This window comes from Anser anser (genome assembly GCF_964211835.1).
Source record: "Anser anser genome assembly, chromosome: 1".
In the NCBI taxonomy this organism is placed as follows: domain Eukaryota; kingdom Metazoa; phylum Chordata; class Aves; order Anseriformes; family Anatidae; genus Anser; species Anser anser.
In genome coordinates, this window is record NC_139720.1 from 61,693,403 (window position 1) to 61,707,861 (window position 14,459).

The following is a 14,459-nucleotide window of genomic DNA, read 5'->3' on the forward strand; positions in this document are numbered from 1 at the left end:
TTAGTGTCATCAAATGGACATGATGAAGAACTAGATACTACCAAACACACCAACTAGAGGTCACAAAGATGAGGCACCTAAGGATTATGGAGCCTTTCCTAGGTTTCCCAGAGGCTGAAGAAAAAGAAAGGCAATCTTCCTTCTACACAGCTCAGTATTGAAGGCAGCCTACTCACTGCTTGACGAAACCTAACAGACCAAGCTTAAAACCTGTGGTAACTTCTTAAATCTGTATTCTGTGCTGTTGATAGCTCTTTATGTTTTCTTAAATTAAAAAACTAACATGAGAGCCTTCACTGTGAACCTGTTTGTCCTCTCAGCAATGCAGGCTAGGACAGTTCTAGACGATGTGACTGTGCCTTTTTCAGGTTTTAGGATTTGTCATGTGATACTGCGAGTAACTGCTGAGTAAACAAAAATCCACATTTTCTTGCAAATCCTACCTCAAGAAAGTACTGATGAAGCATAATGGGAAAGGCATGATGATGGGTATATCTGGCCCGTCTGGGTCAAAGGATAGGACAACTGACCACTTACTGTAAGTGCCGAAAGGATCAACAGAGAATGGCTAGACTCTAGCTACGGGACTGCCACAAGAAATCTGGACTAGGTATGAAATACAAGATTTTTGATGCTAGGCTTTGGGTTCCGCTAAGTTCTCCTGAACAGATATGCCACAAGGCCTCTACTTCCACAGCTATGGACTTAGGAGTTTCACCATGCATTTTACTGGGGACCCTCCTCCAACACAGGCACCCAGCTCAACACATCAATTTTCCAGAGCCAAGAAGCTTCTATTTTGTTTCATAAAACATAATTATGCTTAAGATTGTAATTGGATGCTAGTGGTATTCCACCAGAAATGTTGTATGGTATCACATTGATAGATCCTCTAGTAAGAACTGAACCCAAGACAAATACTTTATTTGAAAAAGTACAAGCAGCAGACAGGAGAACAGAAAATCAAGAAATGACTATGAAAAAAATATTAATTTTTTTTTTGAGGAGTCAGTGTTACTGAATAGAAACTACTGAACAACTGAAAACTTGGTCAGTAGTGTAGCTGAAAAACAGCAATTAGTTACACTCTCCTTCAATCTCAGAACATGGATGAGAGTAAAGGTCCCACAGTTCACCTATAGGCTTGACTGTCCTGTGGGTACTACAACAGCAAAAAACAGTCCATTTTGAGTGTTTGGATATAGATATACTCAACAACATCAGTCTACACATGTTATTGAGTATATCTATACCCAAACAGAATGTATGTATATATGAGGGAAGGACAAATTAGCAGTGGATACAAAGAAATGTTTTAAATGGGAAGTCATACTTTCTACCCCAATTATCATCACGAAGGAATATGACCAATGCAGTCTAGTACAAATATGAAATTCAATGATTACAGAAGCATAAATCTACACAAATGATTTTATACCATTAAAAATATTCTTACCTGAGCACTCCTACTTCATTTTTGAAAGCCTGTAACTGTTGAGGTGTGGGTGCTGTAACATTCAACATTTTCACTGCCACATCACCTTTAAAACAAGTATTTTTAATAAGTACCATCGACATAGATTCCACAATTAAGAAAATGCTGTACAGAAAATCGGAAATATTATCTATTTTCTAGCTTGGTGAAATAAATCACTAAAATATTAAAAGTAGTAAATATTCTGTAAAAATACTTGGATATTTCAATCTTTCTAGTAACTACGTTTCATCTTTACCCTAATAATTACGTAATTGAGAAGAACATGCAAGAGTCAAGTTTCTAAAATGTTTGAAGTTCTAATATTACTTACTTAACACATTACTTTTGAAATTTAAAAAAATATTCACAGGTCATAGAAAGGTTGGAAGGGACCTCTGGAGGCAACCCTGTTGCTTAAGCAGGGCCACCTAGAGCCTTTCACCCAGGGCTACATCCAGACAGCTTTTGAGCATCTCCGAGGAGGGAGACTCCACAACCTCTCTGGGCAGCCTGTTTCAGTGCTTGGTCACCCTCACTGTAAAGAAGTGCTTCCTGATTATTCGACAGAGCCTCCTGTGTTTCACTTTGCAGCCATTACCTCATCATGCTCCATCATCTTTCCACCCTCCCTTCAAGTATTTCTGTAGAGAGAGAGACAAGATCTCCCTCTGAGCCTTCTCTTCTCCAGGCTGCATCATCCCGGCTCTCTCAGCCTTTCCTTATAGCAGAGATGCTCCAGTTCTTTAATCAACTTTGTGGCGCCTTGCTGGGGTCTCTCCAGTATCTCCATGTCTTTCTTGTACTGGGGAGTTCAGACTCTGACCCAACAGTCCAGGTGTAGTCTCACCAGTGATGAGGTAGAGGGGAAGGATCACCTCCCTCAGCCTGCTAGCAATGCTTCACCTGAAGCAGCCCAGGATACTGTTAGCCTTCTCTGTGACAAGGCCACATTGCTGGCTCATGTTCAACTTGGTGTCCAGCAGGACCCCCAGACCTTTTCCTGTAAAGCTGCTTTCCAGCTGGGTGGCCCCCAGCAGGCAATGTCATTTGCTTAAGAATAACTGTTTGCTGCGACGGCCACATACCATGCCACTTTCCTTTGTAGACTGTTCCAAATGATCCAGATCCTATCCTTTGTCCAACTGTGATCTGTCCATCTGGTATCTCCCAATCATCACTTGAATCCCGTCGACCAAGGGTTTTCTTTACATAAATGCACAAATAATAAAAAAGAAAGTTAAGTGCATTAACGCCTGTGAAAATAGGTCCTTTGTTAAAGATTTGATATCAGATTATAATATAAGTAAGATTCTAAAATATTTTTTCCCCAAATACTGCATTTGACTTTTCAAGCTAGGCATATACAAACTCTCAGCATACGGGTATCCTAAATATTTTCCTGATATGAAATATTTGCCACAGATTTTGGGCAATGTTAAAATCAGTGAAAATTGAGCTTTTTTTTTTTTTTTACTAAAAGGAAAGTCTCACTTATTTTACAATTCTTACTCAGTTGTAAGGTTAAATTGTGAATTAAATAAATTCAGTAATTTTATGTACTGTTATATTTGAGATTCATTAAAGAACGTTCACGGTTCATGAAACATGGTGGGGAAAATTAAGCTGTTCTTTGAATGGAAACTGGCATTATAACATAAAGCATGCCAAGACTTCTGGGTGCAATGGAGGAAAAGCGAATACAGTCAATGATTTAAATTATTTATATATCAGTCCCATGATTTCAATATTCCATTGTCTATTGGCTTAAAGTCCTCAATAATCATAATACCTTCCAAATAATTCAGATGACTATGATGAAAGAAAAGTAAGAAGAACATGGATACGTAATATTCTTATACTACGAGTATACCACACTATGAGTGAAAATAGCTGATTTTTCTCTTACCATTCTATTTCTGTCTTCTGAGGATGAGGATGATTTCCTTTCTCGTTGGGGTCCTGGTGATTTCTGTAACGCTTTCACATTAGTGAGTGACCCAGGCAAAGAGGCAGGAGGTGTTGCAGACAAACCTGCAGTTGAACCTAAATTTCAGAAACAGGATCATTTTTATCTTTAAGAATCCAGCTTACAAGAATGTAGATACTAGGTGCGAGGATGTTTTTTAAGATGCAGTATCTCCAAACATCAATGTAAATGTTAAGAGGGAACAAATATGTTCTTTGGAAATACTGTACTAATACTAGATTAGTGCTCAAGTCTTAGGTAACAGGAAGAGACAAGTCAAACATCCCTGTATCCCTGATAGTCCTCAGTCTCTTCGTCATGAATTAGAGGGACAATGTCTCTTTATATAGAAAAAATACGTATGTTTGCTTTGAATTCCACCAGTTTCTTTGACAAGAAAAGTAGTAGCATTTTAGTTAGCAGCAGCTGCCTCTCAGACTTCTTGTAGCTAGCCTTTTAGGGACCCAATAAACAACTGAGACGCTGTACTTTGGAATCAAAATAAACTAAATGCAAAAAATTGGAATGTTTTCTAGCTGAGTCTCCAAGTGCCACCTCAAAACCATTTGGCTGTTTTAAAGCTCTCTCTTAGTAGGGAGCTCTTATTTAAAAGTAAATATAAGACTGTAGAAAGGATTTCAAAGGAACAAATACTTTACTTAGCTATTTGAAACATATTCTATTAAGTACAAACTAGAACTGTACATCTCTACCACATATGCTGTCTAACCAAAGCTATGTAGGAAAATGTCACTAACGGAGCTCTGTTTCAGAGCCCCAATGGCTCTTTACAAATAGAACACTTTAACTAGACACTGCTTTTTAAAATACACCATAATTATTAGTAACAAGGTTATGCTGACTCTCCCAATGCAAAGGACATAAAATAGGGTCAACTGTTAATTAAGTTCATGCTGCTCTGCTAAACAATGCATGTCATTGTACCGGACCTCCAACATTCCAGGGCTTTCTCTTACATCAGTGGTGGAGGACAATACTCCTCCTCATGTTCCTTCAGAAGCCCCTTTCTTACCAAAAAAGTCTCCTAATGCCAACTGGAATTCAAAATCCACTTTGTAACTTTTGTAACTGGTGCTTGAGTTCAGCCACTCTGTGTGCTAATTTATCACACTGTATGTATCCATCACTCCTTTCTCTCATTGAGCTCAAATCCATACGTTTAAAAGTGGAAGAGCACAATAATGGCATAGCAACATATCAAAAATGGGATACAGCACCCATGAACTCTGTCCCACGTGGTAAAGCAACAATAATGCTTAATTGGGCATCCTAACTACATTTACAAGCAGTTGGAAAACAGTGACCTAAAGGATGGGTTTTTGTTCATATTCTCTGCTCATATTTACTTTATGGTTACTATACTGTTAATCTTTAGTACATTACTTGTCTGAAATCAAACATATGTCGAATTAAATCTATGATGCTTCCAGAACATGAGCTATTTTCCAAAATTTTACTGGCTTAGAGATTTTCTCTTTAAAATCAAAGCTGTACTTTAAGATGTTAAAGAAAACACATTCTGTTTTCTTTAGAAGTTAACTGGAGTCTCCTACTTAAATTTTAATACCAAGATATAGAAACACTAACACAATATCCACCCTTCTGTGGAAATAGTTACAGCACATGGTGGAACACGATAGTTAATCTGTTCGTAATAATACCAGAGGGCTTATTTTCTAAGTTATTGGAAGTACTGTGAAATACTTCAGATAACATTGGACTTAAGTTATTAGCTTGGACTCTGAAGCTATATTTAGCATATTCCATTCTGCAGTCAGTTTGCTTGTCTTCTTACATCTGTCTTCTTACAAAGATTTCTGGAACCACTTTACAAGTCAGTTCATATGGTGAACTCCTCCTGATATATTCTGCAACAAAAGTCTTTGAAACAGCCAAGATGGTAGCATTTGAAAACCACACTACATGCACTTAACTACCCGTATCTACATTTATAGACAAAATATTTATATTTCATGCTATTACTTAATAGTTGGTTTCTCCAGCATATGAAATCCCTTGTTTTTTGGGGGGATTTTGTGCAATACAACAGATCCATTGACAGCTTTAGGCCTGGATTACCCGAGTCAATAACTTGAGAATGGAAGACTATTATTTTATGCAGTTCAGGACACAAACAAATACTGTTTCATTGGAAATTTACCAAATAAAAATTACATAGCCTAAACGATCCAGGGCCCCAAAGTGGTATCAATAAAACATTCTCAAAATGCAGTATTTGCTGAAAGTTGCCATGCTTGAAAAGCTTGAGACCTGGCAAGATATCAATGGAAATGTTTGTAATTCACATTTGATTTCCTAGATTATGTTTCAAAATAAAGATTATTAAACATAGAAACTGCTAAAGCACTGAACTGACTTAAACTGAACAGTCAAGGAAATTCTAAGTTAAGGACACCACGTTGTCTTTGAAACTTTAATGCAATCCAAAGACCTCTGTTTCGAAAAAATATGTCAAGGTCCATATAAAAACCTCAACTATGAAATTCCTTGCTTTAGAAGATTTAAGTCAGGCTTTATTTATAGTAATTTCCAAGCGTGTAAAGGTGAAAGTGAGTATGTGTGGAAAGCACATTCAAAGCATTCCAGCCAGGCCAAGCAAAAAACAGAGGTGTTTTGATAAACTCACACACTTACATACACACGGTGTGAGGGTGAGGCACAAACAGCATCTGTGGTTTTACTTATTTTGTTTGGGTGAAAACAAGAAAGAAGAGCCCAACTACCTCTGAACACTGGGCCAGGCTCAAAATCAAACACTATTTCACTGGGGACAGAATGAAGGAGGGGACTGGGAGTCCGGGATTGGTATTTCCGAAGACAGCGCATCAGCTGGTTCAAAGGGGCTGTTAGAGAGAAAGAGACGGGCAGGCAGAGACAGAAAGACAGACACATAGAAGAAATGAAAGAAGTCATGGGAAATAACTAGGATGCTTTGACTCCTATTCATAGATCGCTTCTGTACTTTGAAGGACAAAAAGGTCAATTACTAAAAACTCTGTTTCAGGAGTGGGAATGGCCAATTGTTTTCAGATGCCAAGCAGACAGTTTATGATCAAAAGTTAAAACCAACATGATAGCACAACATTTAAATGCTGGACAAAATGGGCAAAACTGTGGAAAGCCACACCTATCAAGACATACAAAAATAGCCAAAACTGGAAACTTTAAATTAGTATGCTTGCAGACTAAAGGAAATTTCATTTCAAAAAGTGTTCTATTGCTGGCATAAGAAAAAGCAGCTCCCTCAAATACAAAGCGGGAGGTAGGTACCATCCTAAAAAGGAACACGTTTGGATGGGAGAAACAAAATTAGTGATAGTCCACGGTACAAAACCTTGGGGATCAGGATGGAGTGCACTGAGATAATTCAGAATTTTCTTATGGCTTAAACAAGTTACAATTAATAGTAGATGGCTGTGTTAATAATCTGGAGTTAGAAAAAACTGTCATATGCCTACCCTATTATTATTTCATTATTATTTCTGTATTAGGATTATATTCATAGGAATAAATATGGCATATAAGAAGCCCTCTCAGGACCTTGACAGCCAGTGAGAGAAGTGACTTAACAGGCCCATGTGTAACATGTCAAGAAAAATAAATCTATTTTCTGGCCTAATTGTCAATTGCGGCTGGGTGTTATTAAAGGAAACAGAGACCTGGCTTTAACTTAAGGTCCTAACAACTTGGTTCCGAGATTAGCACAGGCATGCAGTACAGCAAAGCAGCATCTTCAGCAGGGGTAGAGGGGGAGAAGAACCGGAGCACTTCATGTTGCTTTAGGATGCAGCAGTTTGTATGGAAAGTCCATCTACTGTGCTGATGGTCTTCAAAGACTGTTGTTTCCATGGGTGGAAAGGTTAACAACAGGTATAAAAATCTTTGAGAGAGGGTTTGGAAGTTGTAGCATATCTGTGTGCAGCCATGTGAGTGAATTAGTGTGTGTGTCTGTGTGTGTGGGTATGTGTATGTGTATGTAAAAACAAGAGTGCAAGATAATTTTAAAGCTAAAAAACTAGGTAGCACTTCAAAACTTTTTCTCCTTCCGTCTCCCCCACTCCCAGAATGACTGGCAAATGACTCAAACCTTTGTCAGACAAATACTAAGTTCATGGACAAGCAAATGCAAATTCATTTTTTATTCTAGTCATATTCTCATTTGTGCCTGTGTTTTATAGAAGGAAGTAGAACAAAGGGAAAGGACAGCAATTGTGTAATATAGCACCCTAGCTAGTTTAAACATTACTTACCTCCCTCTCCTCGTACACCCTGGTCTCTAATCAAGTCCTATAAATTAAAAAAAAATAAATTGTATTTAAGTATTATCACATTTATATTCCGGAATCAATTGAGAGTGATCAAACTGAGAATCCTTGACTTTATACGCTGGCCATGAAATAGAATTTGTTTCCTATCCTGGCTTACTAACAGGAGTGACTCTGAAGAACTATTTATAACAACCATTAAACTTTTAAAAATGATTTACTTTAAAAAAGCATCTCCCAGTAGTAAACTGAAATGCACAGCCCTGAAAATAGATGCTGACATGAAAATATTGATTTAAACATGCAGTTATCCAAAATGCACAAAGAAATATTGAACCAAGCATTCTGGTTACAGTGTTTGCGACACAAATTGTTTGAACTGTCTTATCAGAAGCTGGGACACCAATTTCCTGTACTGAGGTAAGTCAGTCAAATGAGTTCTGCTTAGTTCTTGTCTCGTAACAAGGCACCTCGTTTGCATACCCAGATGCACTCCGCTCTCTGCAGAAATGACCGACTGTGAAAGATTTCCTTCACTTGCAATCCACTATCCACTGTTAACTGAGAGTACCTTTTATGGCGTATCCAAACGATAAGGAACCTACACTAATGATTTTCTTAACACAAGAAAATTTTAGTAGCTTCCCTCCGTAAGTTCATTTGCACCATCAAACCATTTTTTTTTAGTGGTTACACAATTAGTTCATTCTGTTATACATTTGCACTGCTGCTGAAGACATCGGTCCTGCCTCTCAGCTGCACCACTGCTGTATGTCACGTAGCAATTTTAAGCCACCTTCTTAAAACTCAGTTAACATTCAATTTTTTGCTCAGCTCACATGCAAAACAGATTTTGTGCCTTGACGCCAAGGCAGACTTCAAGACTGATCACCTGACAAATAATGAATTTCTAAAGACTGGACTGGTAAAATACGAGCTGTATACATTAGCAATATTAGAAATGTTGTGACCAACATTTTGAAAGAACCTAGCTAGCCTTACTCTTAGTATCAACTATTATTATTATTACAATTCAGCATCCAAAATTTTCAAAAAAATAGAAAACAAGTTAAGTGTAGCAGTTTCTTAACACTCCAAGAGAATACTTAGAATACAGGAGCCCAGAATATAGGGGTATATACTGGGATCCTGAAATCCTAAGCAACACTCAGTAAATCTCTACTCAGATTACTGCAATAATTTAATTTCATTCAATGCCAGGAAGGGCACTTACTTGCAAACAGTAGAAAAAACAAACCAAACCAAACAAAAACACACACACAAAAAAACAGAACTATCCTGCACATAAATAAATACGCTTAATTCATATAATAGTTTGCAAGAGTGGTTGCTGGCTTTTATACTCTTAATGGTGTGGTACAGCTAGCAGTATAAGCCTTACGACTAATAAAAAAAAGAGTAGTGGTTTGTGGTAAAATACTTTGAACTGTCAAAAGGCAGCTTCTGCTTGTCGAGAATGGGTTATCTGTATTTATACATCTCACAATAGCAAAAACTTATTTCTTGGGAATTATGAAGATTCTGACAGATGACCAAGGATTAGATTAGAACTATAGTCCTCATGTATACAGATGATAAATTTAACACCCTGATATTCATAAGGGAAACATCAAATCTGCTGTTTCTGATTGAAATGTTATTAATACTTACATCAATATTGACTGGCTCGATTGTATTGATGTGAACATTGGGAGCTGAAGAGGATCGGTCGCGTTGCCCAAACTGATTCCGATGGTCTTCATCTGCTGGTCGGAAGGGCTGTGGGATTGGAATGGATTTTGAAGGAGAAGGACTAGGGAGAATTGATGGTCTGAGAAACAAAGTCAAGGAAAAAGAGGATTTAGGTCTACAAATGGCTTCAAATACTGCATAGTGGGTGTGGTAAATCCTTTTCAACTATAATAATACATACATAAAAACCAGCTGGTCTAAAGGCCTGCATAAAAACAATTTATAATGAATGATCTCTACTCCCCTAGGATCAATTGCAACAACTCTCTGCTGCAGAGACTACCTAATTACGTGGCAATGAAGTTTTCTGAGTTTAAAAAAAATCACACATACAAAACAAACCCTAGCATGCCATATAATAACTAGTAATACTAAATTCTGATCTGAAACAATTCATGTAGCTCAACATGCACTGAAGATACTGACATGTTGTGCAGTTTCTTAACTTCAGAATTAATGCAGTATGCTCTTTTTAATGGCCACCTATTAAGAACTAAAAAATGCTTAACACCTCACATCAACATAACGGTCAAAGATGTCACAAAAAATTGTATGGATAGGATTATTGTGCAGTGAAGAAAGACTGAAAATTAAATAGCAGTCACCCACCATAAGTAGTACTATGGCCAATGTAATACGAATTATTGATATTGAAAATAAATATATCAACTTTTTACCCCACCTTTTAGGAAATAACTGTGAATAGTGCAACATTTCAAACATTAGTTACTCTGCTACAGTAAGGCAATGCAACAGATCTGACTTTAAAGATAAGTGTTCAGAATATACAGAGAAGTTTTCTGAAGAAATACAATTGCTGCCAGTCAACGTAGATAAAAATCTTTAATTTACAGTATCATGAATCAAATTTTTAAAAAACAAAACATTACACACTTGTTTTTTTTGTTAGAAGGCAGGATGTCTCTTATTTGGTTATCCCGCTATTTTGGTAAAGTACAATAAACAGGCATTTCTCTCTCACTCAAGTCAAGGTCAATCACTGTTAAGTCTAATGATTCAATTTAATGGATATAAGAAGTTCAATGAGAAATACTTGTTGCATTCTGAGTTAAAAACAAAACAAAACAAAACATCTTTTTATGTTTAATAAAGTTTAAAAGTGTAAGAAAATGATATTCTTAAAATACACTCGGTAGCTGACAACAAGGTTTTAGAACCTACAGAAAACACAACTCCTAGCAGAAGAGGATAGTCCTCCAGCTATTAAATTACTCATGAGTTACCATGCCCACAGGGAGAAGCTTCAGAAATAAATCATACAACAGCCCACAGCAGCAACAGGTCCTGGTGCTGTCTCCTGTAAGTAAATGCTCCTTGGTCTCTCCAAAGATCTTTTGGATACATGTTAGCTTTCAACAGCATCTCTGATGTCTATTCGGAAATGGGTCTGCTTTAAAGGAGACTGTTACCCTACCTGCAGTTACAGTTCTTAATACAGTTTGGAATGGATCCCAGAACTCAGTGCTACCAGTACCCTAAGTATCTGATGTCCTTTCCCTCCTGGCCAAGTCTCGTCATCAAGAATGGGCAAACACGGCACTTGCCAATGAATTCCAACAACAGCGTAGTAAGTCTTATAATAAAATACCTAGATTACGTCTAGGGAACAGGAGGGGGGGGAGAAGGAAGAATAGTTTTTTTTTTTTTTTTTAATCATTTAAAAAATGTGATTACCTATTGTCATATGACAGAATACGAATATTGGGAAGACAATGGGAAGCAACAAAGTGTCTTCAATAGCTCAGCATTTCTGAAGATGCTCAGAAGCACAGCTAGTTAAAATCATTTCTATTGCAGATGAGGAAGTTTGGAACTCTCGAACATTTTGTAAGAAAATTATGCAACTAGAACACACATCAGGAGATGGGGCACTGCAGATGCATGCACAGGATGTGGCTGACATTCCAAGATACTAAATTTTAATGTCAAGGCAAGTGCGTCTGATGGTGCATAGAAAGACTTCAGAAAAGTAAAAAAAAAATAAATAAAAATCAGGCTAGTACTGCCATTGTTGGGACAGCTAACTCCTGCTCAAACTTCCTGAGAGTTCCTTGAAATAATGAAATCAAGGGAAATGTGTAACAACAAGCACCAGATCATTGCATCAGGGATGACCATGAGAGAGCATTTAAGCTCTGCCACACAACTTGAACAGAAGCAATTAGAGCTTCTGTGATTGTGAGTAAGCTGAGGGAGAGAAAACCCAACTGCAGAAATATTGTTTCAATTATATCCTCTTTTAAGTCATCTACTAAGGGAATCTGCAAATACTTCTGTATTTCTGGTCATGGGTCATCAAGCCTTTCATTTTGCTAGCACAGATAACGTGCTATGTCACATCATGTTTTAAAAACAACGTGAATAGATCTTTCTACTCATGGAATTGTGGGGGCAGTTGAGATCTCTAGGAAAAAAAAAACACAACCTACGGCTTGATAAAGAACTCTTTTTTTGCTAAACTTACCGGGAGTATCTCTGGGTTTTAGACACCAAAGAATCCAGAGATAGAGATCTCATAAGCAGTTATTCACTTTTTGTAGCTATACATTCAGGATTTCGTTTACGAGTATTCTTGGGACACTCACCACAAGGTGGGTTATTTTTGCTAAACGTGAACTTTGCTTGAAAAGCAAAGAGAAAGACACAAGGGGTTTACTAGCCAGGGTGGCCTACTGGGATCACAAGCTCTGGAGAGATTACCAGCAGCCTCTACTTGTCTGCAGCAAAGACTGTATCTTAATCTGCATCTTCTCTACAGAAGACACATCATCACAAAGCGTACAGCAATCCTTGCCCATTCTTAAGAGTATTCTGAAGTTTCATCTGCCCCAGGAAGATGGAAGGGACACTGGAGCAAAAAGGACCAGCTATCATCATTTGGAAGAGGGCGACGTTGTCTGTTCCGGGCAAGTTACAAAACTGGATCTGCAGGCTATGCTGAAGGAGTAAATGCCAGCAAAGAAATTGCCAAAAAAAAAAAAAAAAAGAAAAAAGGACCAGAGCACAACGGCTGCCAAGAACTGTTTACTGTGGCATACATGTAGGCAGTCTGCAGCTTAGAGGAGAAAAGTTTAAATTCAAAGATCTCAGTATCTGTTGCTCCTGTGGACTTTGTAAGCGGTTGGTGTACAACCTCCTCGCTGGAAGAGACCTTCTGCAAATGAGAAGGTCAACGTTCTGACATCCTAGAGAGGTTGTACCACATTTTCTTCCAGCCTCCTAAGTGTGGGCATTCCTTTACCAAAAGATTCTCAGCTTCCCAGGCAACAAGCTGATAGAGTTGTCAAATCTAGATTTTTTAAAAAAATAAATTATAACCTTTCTTGGTGGTATAACAGAACGTGCTATTTCCTTAAGCTGTGGATTTGGGATAAGCACATTGTTCCCTCTGTTTTTATGAAAAGAGAAGGAGGTTTTGTCAGGAGACAGAAGTAAGCCTAAATTACCTAACTCAGGCAATAACTAAGTTAGTTAACTAAATGAACTGCAGATAGGTGTAGTTGTTTTACACTTTGTCAACCATAGCAAATGCCAATGTGTCCATAGACTTACTATTCTGCAAAACTAGGTCCACTGGAAAATGGATGGTAACTCAAAAGTGCCCACACACTACTTCATGTATAACATCTTTATAGTGTCACACACAGTACCCCCCCCGTATTTCAGAACTTGCAATGATACAACTACAGGCTAGTATGCTTTACAAATACGAAAAAAATATAAGTTAGCAATTTCCTTCAAATATATGAAAAATCATATTGGTGAGTTAAGAGCTGGTCTACTCAGGAAAGATTTTTTTTCGAAAGAGGTTTGTTTGGGCTTCAAGATTGTTGTTAGAATTTTTGTTTTGCTGTAGTTAGGCAAAGACCTAAGCAGAAAATTCACATTTGTACAGTTATAGTGTATATGCCACTTAAGAGTAAAAGTATATCTCAGTTAGCCCCAGGGCTCAGCACCCTGTTCACCTGGTAGACTGCACACTCATCAGAATCTATCACAAGCCAAAATGCATGTCAGACTACAACAGCTTTTTTTTCTCCTTTTTGCACATATACCACAGTACAATTGGGTTTGTTTTTTTTTACTACTGCTGTTATTGAGGAGCACAGTACACTTCCATTTTCAGACAATTTCTAAGAACTGTTAAGGATCTGGGATAAAATGTTATTTCAGCTGCATTAGCAACTAGTCATCCCAAAAGCACCATAGGACAGATCTTCAACACACACAACTTCATAGGGATTAGTGTATTTTTTCTACCATGGTAAATGTTCTCCTGCATGTCAGTTTGTAGGTGTAAAAGAAGATTATCACAATAGTATGCATTCATACTTGTCTTTTGGCCCTGATGAGAGCTTTGCAATGCTTTTGTAAAGCTTCTGACAGCTTCATATATGAGGGGCTACTGAGAGGACCCCTATGGCTGTCATTACTCCTCCCAGTCAGGTCTCAGTGCACTGCCATGTTTTTGCAAATCAAGTTTAGGGGAACAATAGGTTTCCCCCACCTTTTGTACAGAATAAAGAGGAATTGTCTAAGGATGCTGATACCAGGCCTTTTTTGCTCATCAAGATGGCATACCAAAGTGGGTATCATAAGAAGTCTGTTAACGTTTGTAGGCAGTGGCTTGGAAAAGGGCTGGTGCCAGAATTTTTAGGAAAAAAGTTAATCATTGTTTTATGCAATAAAACAAGTATATTTAAAATGGTGTTGTAGCACTAAATGCAACCTTGTAAGAATGCATCTTTGTTTCATCAGCTATTCAGAACCTTTTCTAGACATTTAAATGTCTTCAGCTGAGGCAGAACGATCAGTGAACATTTGGAAGACAGAAAGGAAAGCAGAGGTGTTTAATCATAGGTTAGAGCCTGCTCTAAGGCAGGGGCTGGCAAGCTTCCAAGAATGGTGCACCAGACAGTCCCTCTTCCTTCCTCAA

At 37.8% G+C, this 14,459-nt stretch overlaps 1 protein-coding gene across 3 annotated transcripts in view; it reads right to left on the bottom strand.

The window, feature by feature from the left end:
- Nucleotides 1–14,459, bottom strand: part of BRAF (B-Raf proto-oncogene, serine/threonine kinase) — a 296,643-nt gene that overhangs the window by 22,155 nt on the left and 260,029 nt on the right. For 2 of the 3 annotated variants that reach the window (XM_083832332.1, XM_083832331.1), the window contains exons 8-12: nt 9,422–9,581; nt 7,736–7,772; nt 3,384–3,520; nt 2,563–2,680; nt 1,457–1,541 (exon numbers count right to left, since the gene is read on the bottom strand). In XM_083832332.1, the coding sequence (XP_083688458.1) occupies nt 1,457–1,541; nt 2,563–2,680; nt 3,384–3,520; nt 7,736–7,772; nt 9,422–9,581 (537 nt within the window). Of the gene's footprint in view, nt 1–1,456; nt 1,542–2,562; nt 2,681–3,383; nt 3,521–6,208; nt 6,329–7,735; nt 7,773–9,421; nt 9,582–14,459 lie in introns of all 3 variants that reach the window. The other variant, XM_083832333.1, reaches the window with a different exon arrangement.